We start from the raw sequence: 16,211 nt of genomic DNA on the forward strand, positions 1-16,211 counted from the left end.
AAAAAAAACACTGTAGCTGTCAGGTTACAGCTTTTATTGTCCTTGTAGATGCTGTATGAGCACACACATTTTATTGAATGATGCTAAAGACAGTTCTGTATACACTGAAGAAAAGAAATGGCGAAGGAGCAAAACAAAGAAATATAAATATATGCTGTCTGGTGGTTTTACTTGGTTCCAATAAAAGAAAAGTTTATTTCTAGCCAGGGATAAAGCACTGTAATAATTTTCAGACAGTAAAACATGTCAAACCGGGGACATTTGATTGTTAAAATTCTGATGTGACATTTAGTAAGAACAGCTAAAGAAATACGATCAGCGTTTGCTAGTGACGTCTGGTGCTTTTAACGCTGGAAGTAATGGCACATAACCTTAGCGGAGCTACCACACAGAGATGTAAAGGGAAAACAGTCTGTATTCCCAGTGAGCTTGTTTTTTTTAAAGAAAGCTTTGCACACATTCCAGATGTAACGGTTTGCAGCAAACCATTATGTCTGACAATCAGTAAAATACAGGTAGGGAACATCTGAAAAGCTCTCTTGAGCAGGGATAAATCAGCTCTTAATCTATGAGTGAGAGCTCTATCATTCCTACCATCTGGATTCCAGGTGAGCAGAAGTGAGACAATCTCCAGGCTTTATCCTTCAGGGAGCACTAATGATTTTTTTGGCTGTTTTATGCTGATACTTGGTGTTGGTTATATGCAAATTGTAGCGCCTAGCAGCATTACATCTCTAGAATACATATTACATTCTAGGTATGATTTTTATCTTCTGTTTATGAGAAATCAAAATGAGGGCATGAGAAATTAATACACGGTTTTGAAGCAGAGGCCTGGCTTTTGGAGATGAACTTAGCAGTGAAATGTGCTGAGCTGGACAAGACTTGTGGCTTACCAGTCAGTATACATTCTTATCCTTATAAGCTATAGTAAATGATGAAAAAAAACCTCATGAATGATGAGCTTACTTTCTACCTTAATGGAACCATTGCTGAAATTCAGATATTTAGAAGGTGTTGTTGGAGATATATTAGCATGTTATATGGGCACCTGCCATTGAGAACAGACTAAAACCATAGGCATCACCTAGCTGTCCTGAGCATATTCCAGAAAAATTTTACACCAATACTCACCACAAGGCTAAGTAGTTGGAAATAGCTTTCACTAAGTTGTTTTCTAAAAGGAAACTATACTTTTGGTTTCAATTTGTATACATTCTGAGTTCTTATTTCAGTGTTTGTTCTAAAAGTGAACACCACCTTTGTGACCATGCTTCGTGTTACTCCCATGTTTAGGACGATTGTGATACTTTTCTGGACCAGGTGATTCTTAGAACCATGTTCTGGATCAACATTAGGGAAGGCCTTGAATATTTCTGGCAGACCCCAGCGACAACCCCGGATGTGGATAGAGCTGTGCTCATCCTCTTGTGTTCATGTACACCAGTCCTGGGTTGCAATATGCCTTCATCCCTGTCTATTCTTGTAGGGTTATCTGTAGTGCTCCCTACTCCCTTTCTTCAGCCAGGCTAATTATATGGTTGGTAGCTAGCCCTGGTCTTTCAACCATCCCTGTTAGACTCCTGAAATTTACTCTCCTTGTTGAATATTATGCTGTGAAGATTCTCACTATCCTTTTGATATCCCATTGTGAGAATTTTTTATTTTTTTTTTGTTTTGTTTTTATTACAAAACCTTCCTATGTATCCTGAGAGTTGGATTTATAAGGCTTGGGCCTTCAAACCAGTGCCATAACTAGAACCTTCAGAGCCCCGATGCAGGAAACCATGGCGGGCCCCCAACCTCCGGACAGGGTTCTTTTCTCCGAGCCCAATGGTAGAACACCAGGGCCCAGTCCCAAGTGGGTGGCTGCATATAAAGGAACCGATTAAAAAAACATCAATTACAGCCACTGTGCCCATCAAACACCACCACTGTACCATCAAATGTCACTACTGTGCCCATCAAACTCTGCCGCTGTGCCCATCAAACTCTGCCACTGTGCCCATCAAATGCTGCTGGTGTGCCCATCAAATGCTGCCACTGTGAATCCCCACCGCCCGCTCACTGTCTGCCCGCCACTTACCCTGTCTTGGTGGGGCAGCAGGTAACGGCCATGAGCGGGGTCCTCCATGCAGCTATTTGCCATCCTCATCTCCTGTCCTCTCCTCCTGATGGGCGTCCAATAGCTGTGTCTATCGTTTCAGCCAATCGGGTGATGGGTAAAAAAGACCCGCACACCTGATTGGTGGAGAGGCAGTTCAGTGTTAGGAAAGTGAATATTAATTCATTTTTCTAACACACCTGGGTAGACTGTGAGCATCAAGCATGGCGCTCGCAGTTCACCTTTTTTGAAGCCTATTATAGCCCATGGCTCTAATCGGGTGCTGCAAAAACACCCCCCGCCGCTGTAATTCAGGCACCCAGCACCCCAAAAGGGACCAGACACCTAAATATGGGGGTGGAAGCGGTGGCCATGGATAGATTCATGCTATGCTATGCATGTATCTATCCATTGGTCATAGAGGGGGTGGAACCTGTGCACCCTTTTGGATGCACCGCCACTGATGAACACATGCACACAAACATGCATACATACACATACATATATGAACACACACATACATGCATGCTCATACAAGCATGCTCACACATACAAGCATGCTTACACACACATACACACACACACATACATACATACTCACACACATACAAGCATGCTCACACATAAATTAATGCTCACACACACACACATACACATACATGCATGCTCGCATGCTCACACACACACACATACCAGCATGCTCGCACACAGACACATACATACAAGCATGTTCACACACACATACATGCATGCTCACACACACACGCATGCATGCTCACACACACACACACGCATGCATGCATGCTCACACACGCACATACAAGCATGCTCACACACACACGCACATACAAGCATGCTCACACACACGCACATACAAGCATGCTCACACACACACACACATACAAGCATGCTCACACACACACACGCACATACAAGCATGCTCACACACACACGCACATACAAGCATGCTCACACACACGCACATACAAGCATGCTCACACGCACATACAAGCATGCTCACACGCACATACAAGCATGCTCACACACACACGCACATACAAGCATGCTCACACACGCACATACAAGCATGCTCACACACACACGCACATACAAGCATGCTCACACACACACGCACATACAAGCATGCTCACACACACGCACATACAAGCATGCTCACACACACGCACATACAAGCATGCTCACACACACGCACATACAAGCATGCTCACACACACGCACATACAAGCATGCTCACACACACGCACATACAAGCATGCTCACACACACGCACATACAAGCATGCTCACACACACGCACATACAAGCATGCTCACACACACGCACATACAAGTATGCTCATATACACACACGCTCACACACACGCACATACAAGCATGCTCATATACACGCAAGCATGCTCACACACATGCACATACAAGCATGCTCACACGCAAGCATGCTCGCACACACACACATACAAGCATGCTCACACACACACATACAAGCATGCACACACACATGCACATACAAGCATGCTCACATACATGCACATACAAGCATGTTCACACACATGCACATACAAGCATGTTCACACACATGCACATACAAGCATGTTCACACACATGCACATACAAGCATGCTCACACACGCACATACAAGCATGCTCACACGCACATACAAGCATGCTCACACGCACATACAAGCATGCTCACACGCACACACACATACAAGCATGCTCACACACACACGCACATACAAGCATGCTCACACACACACGCACATACAAGCATGCTCACACACACACGCACATACAAGCATGCTCACACACACACGCACATACAAGCATGCTCACACACACACGCACATACAAGCATGCTCACACACACACGCACATACAAGCATGCTCACACACACACAAGCATGCTCACACGCACATACAAGTATGCTCATATACACACACGCTCACACACACGCACATACAAGCATGCTCACACACACGCACATACAAGCATGCTCACACACATACAAGCATGCTCACACACACGCACATACAAGCATGCTCACACACACGCACATACAAGCATGCTCACACACACGCACATACAAGCATGCTCACACACACGCACATACAAGTATGCTCACACACACGCACATACAAGCATGCTCACACACACGCACATACAAGCATGCTCACACACACGCACATACAAGCATGCTCACACACACGCACATACAAGCATGCTCACACACACGCACATACAAGTATGCTCATATACACACACGCTCACACACACGCACATACAAGCATGCTCACACGCAAGCATGCTCACACACATGCACATACAAGCATGCTCACACACATGCACATACAAGCATGCTCACACACACACAGGGCACACACTGCTTTCACTACTAAGCCTAATGTGAGGAGCTCCCGCACAGTGCCCATTGCAGTTCGGCTAATGATCGTGAGCTCCCCCCTGCAGCAAGGGGCCCGGTCGCCATGGCGATCTTGGCGACCTCTATAATTCCGCCACTGCTTCGAACGTAGATTGGCTGATCTTCTGGGCCTTTTTTTGTCCAAGGTTGCCTGTTTTCATAGGGACTTTACCAGTGTTATTTCTGTTGGCCACGTCATAGGTTGGCGGTGATCTCTTCTGTCCTTGTCTTGAAAATAAAGTAAATCCTCCATGCCCTTCCCTTGGTGATTGGCAACTGTTTTTCTGGCAATGAAAATGTAGTTTATCTGGTGCAGTTTCAGATGTTGATACTTCAGGTATTCCTGTGTGCAGACACTTCCTAGTCTTTTCTAGGATCTGTCAGTGACTGTTGCCCACCCCTAGATTAAACTGCTTTTGGACATCCCCATGATTTCTAAATTCCTCTGTTCCTCAATGGACAAGATAGAAAATAACATTTTTGTACTTGTAAAATCTAGCCAGTCTCCTCAACCGCCCCTATGTGTCAGTAAAACCTGACCATTTCTGAATTCATGATTCCCTTAATGGACACCAAGAAATAGCGTTTAAGGCAAGTTAAAAAGTTGTCTTTTTCAAATTGCTTGTTTATATTGGGACAGAACGAATTTAAGGTACTTTGTATCTGACTGATAAGTTTGTCAGTATATAAAGCAAAATTATTCTGTGACACAAAGCCTCTAGCACAGCTTCTTAATGAAGACGTCCATTGGAAATGCACAGAGATCGCGCTCTGTTAAGAGAATGCTGTACTATTCTTTTTACCAATAGGCCTGCATAATTATTATTATAGCACCTAAGTGCTTATTGATCTGGAGTTTGGCCTGTGTTTGTTGCTCTCAATGGAGTGTAATTTGTTCTAAAACATATATGTATATATGTGTGTGATTTACATGAGATAATAAAATATTGATTTTTTTTTTTTTTCTTAACTCTGCAGTCGAATCGAGCACTTAAAATCCCAAAATGATTTGTTGACGATAACACTGGAGGAGTGTAAGAGCAATGCAGAGAGAATGAGTATGCTGGTTGGGAAATATGAATCAAATGCTACTGCCCTGAGGCTGGCTCTGCAGTACAGGTGGGTCTGGGAGCACCTGTTATCATGCATTATCTGTGAAATGCTATGCTGTTTGCTTTGCATTGGAAGGCTTCTTGCTCAAGGGAAAAACTGTCTGTTCATGGGAAAAAAATTGCCACTGCTTATTAGTTTAACCCTTATGGTGATGTTCACAAGGTTACTTGTGACATAATTAGTTAGTAAATGGGTCATCACCTGCTTTTTGGACTGACTGGATCCCTCAGCAGTGCAGGAAAAAAGCAGCACCAGTAGCTACACTTACCAAATCTCAGGCACTGTCGCATACAGATTTACCACTGCAGTGATGCAATTTTGTTTTGCTTCCAGATTGCTTTGCTTCCATCATCATTCAACCCCATGTCCTGCGAGCCTTTTTTTTTATGCTGCTGTGATCGGCTTCCTATTAGAGCAGAGGTACTTGACCTGTGACCCGCAGGTCATGTATGGCCCATGGAACACTCTGTGGTCAGCAACCTCAAATCAGGGAAGCACATGCCTATGCTCTGAGATGGCAGGTTGGCAAGCCCAGATTGTGATCAATGGGTTCCTGACCAGCCATCCCAGAGCATTGAATTGCATAGAGCCATTGGCGGCCACAGAAGCTGAATAAGCCAATGCTTTCTTTGTAGTGCCAGCTCCTGTCCCAGACGGAGTGATGCCCAGTGCATGCAGTGCAGAAGCTGGAAGAGGAAAGAGCAGGGGAAGTAGCTACAGGGGTCTCAAGGGTCGCACTGTACAGTTGAATAGGAGGGGTGGCATATAGCGAAATCGATCCCCGTCTCATGCAGAGCTGAATGCCTGCTTCTCGTTTCTCTCCTACAGGCATTCAGCAGTTGCAGGAAGCAGGGATAGATTTCTCCTATTTGTTACCGCCCTGTCGCCCCTCCTATTCAGTTTCCCTCTGCTGCTACCAGGCCCCTCTCTTCCTGCTCCACACTGAGCTGCTCGGTAACACACCTTGACATCATGGCACACCAAGCAACTTGCTGCTCCCAGACATCCCCCTGAGCTGCCGGATTCTGGGTCACCGAGCGGGTGAGAGCTGTGAAGGGGGATAAGTCGCCCTAGCGTTCCGCTGCTTTGGGGGTCCCCAGCGGGGTTGCTTGCTGCAGGGCTCTGGGTTGAGAACTTATCTCTTACGGCTCAGACCTTGCACTGATACTGCCATCCCCCTCACATGGACAGGAGAGAGTCAATCTGCACCTTGTGCTCCCGCCCCTTTCCTCCTGTGGGAACTGTGAATCTAAGCAGCTGAGTTTGATCATTCAGCTGCTTAGGAGCAGATCGGCTCTCTCCTGTCCTGTCTGTGCAAGGGAGGAGGGAGTGGGGGCTGTCAGTGCAGGCTCTGAGCGGTATAAGAGATGCTCTCGGCTCAGAGTCCTGCTGATGGGTATGGATAAGCGGCATTGATGAGCACTGATAAGTGGCACTGATGGGGGGCATTGATGAGCACTGATAGGCAGCACTGCTAGGCTGCACTGATTATCAGTATAAACCATGTACTGACAGTCTTGCTGGTTAATGGCTCTCCGTTCCTCAAATAGACGCATCGTGGGAAGAAAGGGCTGCCGATAACTGGCAAATCTGTTTAAATGTGATCAGCTTATCACGTGGTAAAGGGCGGCTGTGGTTAGCCCTTTATCATGATCTGTGATCAGCATTGTTGCAGAGCGTGTTGGATGTGCACCCCAGGTGGCATGCAGGAGGCAGAGTTCTGGGAGGATGTCCATGGACACCTTCCCAGAACTGGAAGCCCAGGGCTTGGATGGAATGGGGGGGGGGGGTGTTAGGGGGGTCCCTAAATGGTTTCTTGCATCGGGGCCCTGAATGGTCTAGTTGCGCCTGAACATGTTACACCCTAAATATGGATGTAACGGGTTCAGAAAGGTGAACTTCGCTTTTACGTTTTTGTTTTTTCTTTTTTTCACTTATTAAACAGATATAACGTTTTCGATATAATAGTGGTCTAATTACCACACCAAAAAGGAGCAAATAAGAGAAGTTCCTTAACATACTTTTTTAGTCCATACTAATTGGCTGGCTTCTAGCCAGCTTGGCTACCTTGTGATAAACTAACTTGCATCAGTTGACAGTCACAGAAGTCTGTGGTGGTCATGACATTATCTATTAGAGAAATTATTATTATTACTATTATGTATTTTCAGTGGAATCTGTTGTAAACTCCAAAACCTGCTTTCAAAGGAACTGGATCCTGCAAGAACACTTGCTGGATTTCCAATATACATTAATGTAACTTTTAATCAAGTGTGGTTATTGATATAAGAAACATATGACGTTTCTTACACTGTTTGCTAAAGCCATTTTAGGAGCTTATATTTTCCAGTGCAATAAGACAAGCAGGCTATCCCTTTGCTGGAGTATGTTCTTTTCTTTTTCATTTATCTCTCCTGTATTCTGAAGTTTAATCACAGATGGCACAGTAACACCGATCAACATTTTAAAATGTAGCAATAAATCTAGGTTACCAGTGATTCTGTGGCTTAACCATTACCTGTGAGATATCTGGAGCTCCATGGTTGTCTTTGTATGATATACAGTTGCTGTTTCAAGGTATTGATTATTTTTTCTCTTCTTTTCTGCTTTTAGTGAGCAGTGTATTGAGGCATATGAATTATTACTAGCACTTGCAGAAAGTGAGCAGTCTCTCATTCTTGGACAGTTCAGAGCTGCTGGAGTTGGATCAGTAGGTAAGAGTTCAAAAGCACCTAATCTTAAAAAGCATCTAATATTAATAATTTTAAAAAATCATTTATTTTTCTTTAGTGCTTTTTTTCTTCCTGGAGACACAATGTGCTTTATCTGCTGTTGGGGCCCGATGGTAAGGCAGCCATCTTGGGAGCACTTGGTAGAATGTCATACAAGGGAGTTTTTTTTTTTTTTTTCCACGTATCTCCGCTCGACAGAAGCCAATCTAATTATTGCCTTTTATCGAACAAGGGGGGCCATACACTGATCAAAATTCTGCTTATCCCTGCTGAACCAGCAGAATTTAGATTAATCTGTTCCCAACATTGAATGAAAACTTTACCCAGAAATAAAGCTCAATGCCCTTTGGGTGAATAGAGGCTTTCCCATTTTTTCCAAACCAATACTTGCAGCAATAAAGGTTAGAAATGGAAAAATTTACTTTATAGGCACCACTGATAAAAAAAACACATTTTATTTGTAACAATTCACATTCTAAAATGGCATATAAAAACAATACTGTAACATCCTACAGTTTAGACACTTGGCTCCAATAGAAGCGGCTTCAATCAGGGCTACTTGTCCTGGAAATCCTGATAACTAAAGCACGGCTATAGAGATTAAACAGTAGCATTGAGAAAAGCTCTACATGTTTTGCGGCAACCGCTTCTTCAGGAGCTTATTTACATTTTCTCTGACAAAGTCAGTGAAACCATAAGGAATAATAACAATTTGCAGCATGGATGTTAGGAGGGCAAGAGGCTTGTATGTAGACTGTCAGTGGAAACATAAACTAGACTTACCATCTGAAAATGTTATGTTTAATACATACTATTCCATTGTCATAGTAGGATAGATAAAAGGTGGGTCAAGAAAGCCGTTCAGAATATAACACTCTAAAATAAACAAATATCTCCACAATAGGATAATGTATACCAATAAGAGTCCACCAAATGGGGTTACATCTGGACAGTCTGAGTGTGTAGAAACGCACATCATACCAGGCCGCAGGAATCAAGAGGGAGAGATGCCTTTGTCACAGAAAATGTATATAAGCTCCTGAAGAAGCGGTTCCTGCGAAACACGTGGGGCTTTTCTCAATGCTACTGTCTAATCTCTATAGCAGTGCACTAGTTTTCAGGGTTTCCAGTTCATGTACCCCTGATTCAAGCGGCTACTATTGGAGATATCAAGCTTCTAAACTGTAGGATGTTACAGTATTGTTTTTATATGCTATTTTAGAATTGATATGTGAATTGTTACAAATAAAATTTTGTTTTTTTATCAGTGGTGCCTATAAAGTCAATTTTTCCATTTCTAATCTTTAGACCCCTTTTACACCGCCGAGCCTATAGCATCGGAGGTAAAACGCCACTATTTTTAGCGGCGTTTTACCGTTGGAGGGATGAACAAATGTTTAAACCCTTAATTTACTCTAATCTGCCTTAATTAACTCACTATTCTCCTCCATTTAATTATTTTCCAGCTTTTTTTTTGTTCACGTCTATTTTATAAACGATAAACAATTAAAACTTTTTTTTTGTTTGCTTTGTTAGTGAACATTTTTACACCTATATATTCACATATATTTTTTTACACATTTCACGTTGAAAAAGTGCAAAATTAATAAAAAACTATGTTTAATTTGTAAATAGCTTTTTATGCTTTGTACCATTGCTAACAGCTGAAGTGAAAACAAAACCGTTGCGGTAGGTATCGGTAATTGGTATCCGCGAGTACTAAAAAAAAAAAAAGTATTGGCACTCGTAAAAAAAAAAAAATGGTATCTGTGCATCCCTACCACCTATGTATTTATTTATTTTTAAGTTTTCTCTGTGTCAGTTTTATAACTGGATTGTTTTGAGTTCTTTATACTGGTATCTTGCATTCAAAAATGAATTGACATTAGTGGTGAATGGTGCATAACTCGGATGATGAATATGAAGGCATTCTTGGGATCACATTTAATGCTTGTTTTTGGTTTTGTGATGCAGCTGAGCAGTCAGGGGATGAGAATATCACACAGATGCTAAAGCGAGCACATGACTGCAGAAAGACCGCAGAGAATGCTGCTAAAGCTTTACTAATGAAGCTGGATGGCAGCTGTGGAGGAGCGTTTGCTGTCACTGGCTGTATTGTGCAGCCATGGGAGAGTCTGTCTTCAAACAGCCATACAAGGTACTACAGAGAATCAACAACCTTTATAGTATTAATTCATGTAGCATTATTGTATGTACATATTGTACAAAGACTGTAAGCTCCATGATTACTAATGTACAAATTACACTAGATTACATTAATTCTTGTATTGTAATAAACTCTCCTTACTGTATTGTTCTTTAAACTTCTCTACTGGACAGAACAAGGTTAGACTTCTCGGATGTGCTTTGTTAGCTAATATTTCCAAACCGGCTGTAGCTTGAAATGACCACACCCCACCTGTCTCTCTATTTATATTAAATAAAAAGTGCACAATGCTAAGCCTATTAAGTAAAACCCAGTGCAATGAAGCATCTTAAAGTGCTTCTAAAGTCTGAAACCTTGTTGCATTTTCTGCATTAAAGTGGATCTTCTCCCTAAAGGGGAAGCTCTACTGTATTTTTTTATTTTGGGGGGGGGGGGGGGAGCGGATGCTTAGTTTTGATAAGTACCCACTCCCACTTCCGTTTAACTTGCATGGGTAATCCAAAATGTAAATTTTTCTAGGATGAGTAACCTCTTAAAGGTAACAAAAACCTTCCACTGTGTGTTCCCCCTTCCCCTCCCTAACACACCTGACTCCTGTATCAATCCAGCGCTGTGCCCGGCTGCAGGTCTGATTTCTCTCTCATCTTGGTCCCACAGTGGGAGCCATTGGGTTCTGTTAGTCAGACTCAGTGAGCAGGGGGGAGAGTTCAAGCCATGCTGTGTGTGTCTATAGACTTACACAGCCCAGCTTGGGAGTGAGCCTGCATGTCTGCCCCTATAGCAAGTAGCCCAATGCAGCAGCCTATATTTACCCTTCTGTGTAAACCAGGACATGTATGTTTAAACATACGGTGTATACACCACTCCTAAATCGCCCCAAAGAAGCTGCTTGCAGGACTTTTTTTTTTTTTTTTTTTTCAAATGGGCTTTCACACTGGAGTGACAGAGTAGCTTTGCATGTGCTATTTTTTAGCACTAAAATGCCTGTAAAGCGCCTCAGTGTGAAAGTGGCTTAAGTTTTTAGCCAAAGCCATTGTGATCTGTTGTAATACTCGCCTCATGTCTTAATGGCCTCTGACTTTTTTTTTTTTTTTTTTATTGCTCCACCATGTATGGATATTGTGCTAGCTACTGATGGTGAGATCTTGTAAAGGTAGCATTGTATTTGCGATTGGCACTGCAACCCAGCCTGGGTGTCACTAAATTCTGGTACATCAAATGGAAGCATAGAATAAAAAGAAACAAGTGATGCTTAGATTGGAGTATATTGTATGTACTAATCGTGCTTCCTATAGGCACATTCAGGGACACTTTTTATTAGATGATAAATTTATTTCTATGATCAATAATTATGCATTTGTGCACTGGATCATTTGCCATACTTGGTGCACTCTGGTTCACTAGTTTGGATTCAAATAGCTTCACCTCACTTATTCTTTATTAGGGAGGTTAGTTACAGCCACTATATTTATAACGCAGCAGATGTTTCGAACGCTTGGCTCAGTCACTTTTTGATGATTGCTGATTTTATCAGTGACTAGCCCATTGATCCCAGATGTGCAGACCCTGCATTTCTTTGCTTTAAACATATTGCAAATAAGGATTCTAAGCCAAAAAACACAACTGCATGCACCTCTGCTCCTGCCACTTGCCTGCACAAGTCCCAGGAATTGCAGGCAGATCCATGCAAACAGTACCTATAATCACCAGTTCTTTAAAAATGACTTCTTTAGTTATAACGTTGGCATCTTTTGGCATGGGAGCAGCTTATTGAAGTAAAGGAAAGATTATCAGTTTGTGTACTGTATGTAGTTTGTATAAGGCCCATTTGGGGGATTGAAAGAAAACAAAACCGTATTAATCACACCAGCCCAAAAACTTAGCATGTGACCAGACATTCCTAATAAGAAATGTTTATATATGCCATTCTGCGTTAGACTCTCCCATTTGGCTTACTATTGTGAAAGTGTAGAGTAGAATTAGTGGCTGTACCAAAGAGCCGGTGCTAGTTTTGAGCACTCTGAATAAAAGTACAGCTAGATGGAAGTGAGTATCGTCCAGGTCTACGTATAAATGAGCCCCTTAGACCTAAGGGACCCCTGTGCAGATGCACAATCTGCATGCATGACATGCCCACAACTGTGCACAAGTTATATGTCTATATGAATAGTAGAATAGGATTCGGGCACGCTGTATCAACTTACAGCTGGATGGAGGGGATTTCATGTCTAGGTCTATGACTGTGGCAGGGCTCTTCACATCCATTTGACTGACATGTAGGCAGGGCCTGAGTTGTGTACTTTATATTGGGAGAAAATAATTGCACACAGTTTATAGCATACTTGCACAGTCTTGTTGCAGCAATAGATAAACTGTTCTACATTAGAGAGATAAGCACTCCAGATAATATATCATCTCAGTGTTCACAGTATGTGTTAGGTTGGTTATAGACAGAGAAAATTTCTTTCCTGCAATTCCCCCATCAACAGTGTTTATGCAGGAATCCCTCGTGCCAAGCCATTGTTTTCACCTGACAGGGGAGGGGGGTGGGGGAGGCCGACCCTTCTGGGAGAAGGCAGCAATTTTTGCTAGCAGCTAGAACAGCCGCTTGCAATAATTGCATGTGAAGTCCAGCAGGCTGGTTGTACCCAAGTTGATCGATCGAGTACATTCAGCCTGCCCATACATGGTGCGAATGTCCACCGGTCCCTGTTAAACCATCCGAGATTCACACCATCTATGACTGCCATTACTGGAGGACACAGCTACCGATACCAGTAGTGTCCCTTATTTGAATAGGCAGAGGATGTTTCTGCAGTCCTCTCTAGCTCTACACCTATGCTCCGTGTGCTAGAGTGTTAGAAGTGATAACAGAGCCTTCCTTGAGCTATCCCTCCTCATCTGGAGCCTGACCCTGTGCTAAGCACTGTTCCTCACAAGCGGGTTCCTCTCCCCATCACACCCTTACCAGATGCTTGGCAAGATGATGTGGGCTCCCTCACCTAAGATGGCCACCAAAGTCTCTTGAGAGCTTGGTGTCCAATCAGACTACCTTTTCTCTCGAAACACTGTAGGAAATTTCAAATGGACCGATTCTCTTATGAGACTCGTTTTTCTAATGCAGGGCTTAGCATGAGGCCGCCTACAGATGAGAAGGCTAACTGCATCTGCCAACAGATGTCTAGTATAAATGAGCCCCTAAGACCTAGATGTCCCTTGTGCAGCTGCACAATTTGCACACATGGTATGGCCATCCCTGTGCACAATCTATATGAATGGTGGAGTAGAATAGGTTCAGGTTACACAGGGGGAGAAATGTTCTTCGATACCAGGCAGTGTGAGCCTGGGATATACTATTGTAAATCTGAACATCATCACTATGCAATGCACAAATAAGCAGAAGTATACATTGAGATGTCCCGAAGCAGTCTGGTATATGATGATGTTAATAGGGGTGTGGTTTATTCCCCAATATCAAATAACATACCAGTTTTTGTGTCCTTGTCCTGTTAACTGCAGCTGCCTTTTATTTTCTTACACATCTGCAAAGCATACTGCATTGTATGAGCTTACCCAATCTTCTCCTGAGTTCCACTGAGCTGTATACATTTCATATTCCGTCAACTTCTCTTTTTTTTTTTTTTTTTTTTTTTAATGCTTGTTGGGGGGGAGAGTCTAGTCTCGGTTTACTTGAAAGGTATTCAAGGACATCAAGTTCTGTTTCTCAGATTTCCACAAACTTGAGTTTGAAAACATATTCATTATCAATATTTCATAACGCCAGCATCACGCCACAGGGAGGAATTAGACTTTTTGTTAATAGTGCTGCGGTTGCTCATTAATGCTTCACAAACAGTGCAACTTAATACAAGCCGTGATGGGATGTTATTCCCTGGCTGATATCTGAGATCATGCGGTGCTACAGACAGACATGTTAATGGGTGACCTAACCCTGCACCATCAGATGATTACCATTCCTCTAGAGATTTTTGAGCCTGTTTTCCAATGCTATAGAAAAGTGAAGCTAGTTGTGTGTAACCTCTTTTCTGCCGCTGTAATCAGCTGAATGTTACACTGCAGTCTGATATCCCCTTCATCCATCAGACATCTGAACATATGTGATATCATAAATCAAGGGTCACTTCATCCATACAACTGGCCTTCATAAGCAGCTTTCCTGTCCTCTTACAATTCTGTCAAGGCTTTTTTTGTATTTCTTTTCCATAGAGCACCATTCATTACAGAACAAATGTTTGGTAAATACAACTACCACCGTTGCCAGCTGTCAATGACAAACAGCTGGAAACAAAATACCATATCGTGAAGCATTTTATATAACGATTGTAAAGGCCATTATGCAGAAAATTAAGTATTGGCTTGAATGCACTATCCTTGTATTTTGCTGGTATTTTGTATTACCATCTGTAAATAACATTACATCTAAATACCAAGGAAATTGATATTCTAAATTAAAGCATTTGCAATCCCAATGACAATTTTCTCCTATACTGTACGTTTTAACATGGTAATATCAAGGCAACTGATTTTCATCTGTCACTTGCTTTTTAGCTTATTTTCAGGAAGAGTTAAAATTCTCCCTTACATTGGGGCAGCCCCATACTAAAAAGGTTAAATGCTCATTTAGGTTAAGGGGCTGCAAAAAGCAGTTTTACTTACCTGTTCCTCTGTTCAGATGACGCTCTGCACTACTTCCCTACGCTCCAACAGTGGATTGTGCCTCTGTCGCAGGGGCAGATCCAGAGTCTGGTCTCGGGAGGGGCACTGCCAGAAAATACTTTTTTGCGGGCAGTTTATCAGGGCAATGGCTGGTGTTAGCGCTTTTGTCATCACTGCACCATGGTTGATATGTCAGGATGCTTGAAGCTTATTATTTCTATTATTACATTGTAATATAAAATGAAATGGTTCAACTCGCAATAAGGCAGAATCAGTGAGAGCCCTGAGTGTGTCACTTTCCACATTGACCCACTTTCAGATGCGGATTGTCACTTTCCACGTTGACCTGCTTTCAGATGCGGATTGTCACTTTCCACATTGACCTGCTTTCAGATGCGGATTGTCACTTGCCACGTCACTTGCCACGTCACCTGCCACCAAATGCAGATTGTCACTTGCCACGTCACCTGCCACCAAATGCAGATTGTCACTTGCCTGCTAAGTTGCAGATTTTCACTTGCCAGAGTAAAGACAGGCAGCAGAGAGATGTAATCTCTCTGCTACCCATGGCTGCACAGTGGGGGCGGAACTGCAGTGAGGCAGGGTGCCCCCCGCCCACTCTTTAACATGCCCGCACACTTACCCGCTGTCTGGCCTGCCTGCTCACCCGCTGGCCCATCACTAATTGCCCCGTCGCCCACTCTGAATCAGCCCTGCTGTGTCGTCTTATCCAGTGCAAGGCTATAGGCTCTGTCTCAGGTTCCTGTGGGCTCCGTCTCAGGTTCCTGTGGGCTCCGTTCATATGACCTTTCTAGTAAGGCGCCTAGCACTATGTACATAGAAGCATATATCCACCTGGAGCGAGTGGACCATATCCACGCTGTTTCCTGTCCCTTGGGCCTCCAGCTGGCGATAGCAGGGATTGCTGGATGATATTGTGTGCAGGCAAGAGTCCAGGGAGGTGTAGAATAGAATGAGGG

General features: G+C 43.1%; 1 protein-coding gene across 4 annotated transcripts in view; it reads left to right on the forward strand.

Moving 5' to 3' along the window:
* MCC (MCC regulator of Wnt signaling pathway) overlaps nt 1-16,211 on the forward strand; it is a 523,846-nt gene that overhangs the window by 446,210 nt on the left and 61,425 nt on the right. For all 4 annotated transcript variants that reach the window (XM_077462268.1, XM_077462269.1, XM_077462270.1 and 1 more), the window contains 3 exons: nt 5,521-5,661; nt 8,269-8,369; nt 10,362-10,545. In XM_077462268.1, the coding sequence (XP_077318394.1) occupies nt 5,521-5,661; nt 8,269-8,369; nt 10,362-10,545 (426 nt within the window). The remainder of the gene's footprint in view (nt 1-5,520; nt 5,662-8,268; nt 8,370-10,361; nt 10,546-16,211) is intronic.

This window comes from Lithobates pipiens, unplaced genomic scaffold (genome assembly GCF_037356315.1).
Source record: "Lithobates pipiens isolate NorthernLeopardFrog02 unplaced genomic scaffold, aLitPip1_a1.2 Scaffold_3, whole genome shotgun sequence".
NCBI lineage: Eukaryota > Metazoa > Chordata > Amphibia > Anura > Ranidae > Lithobates > Lithobates pipiens.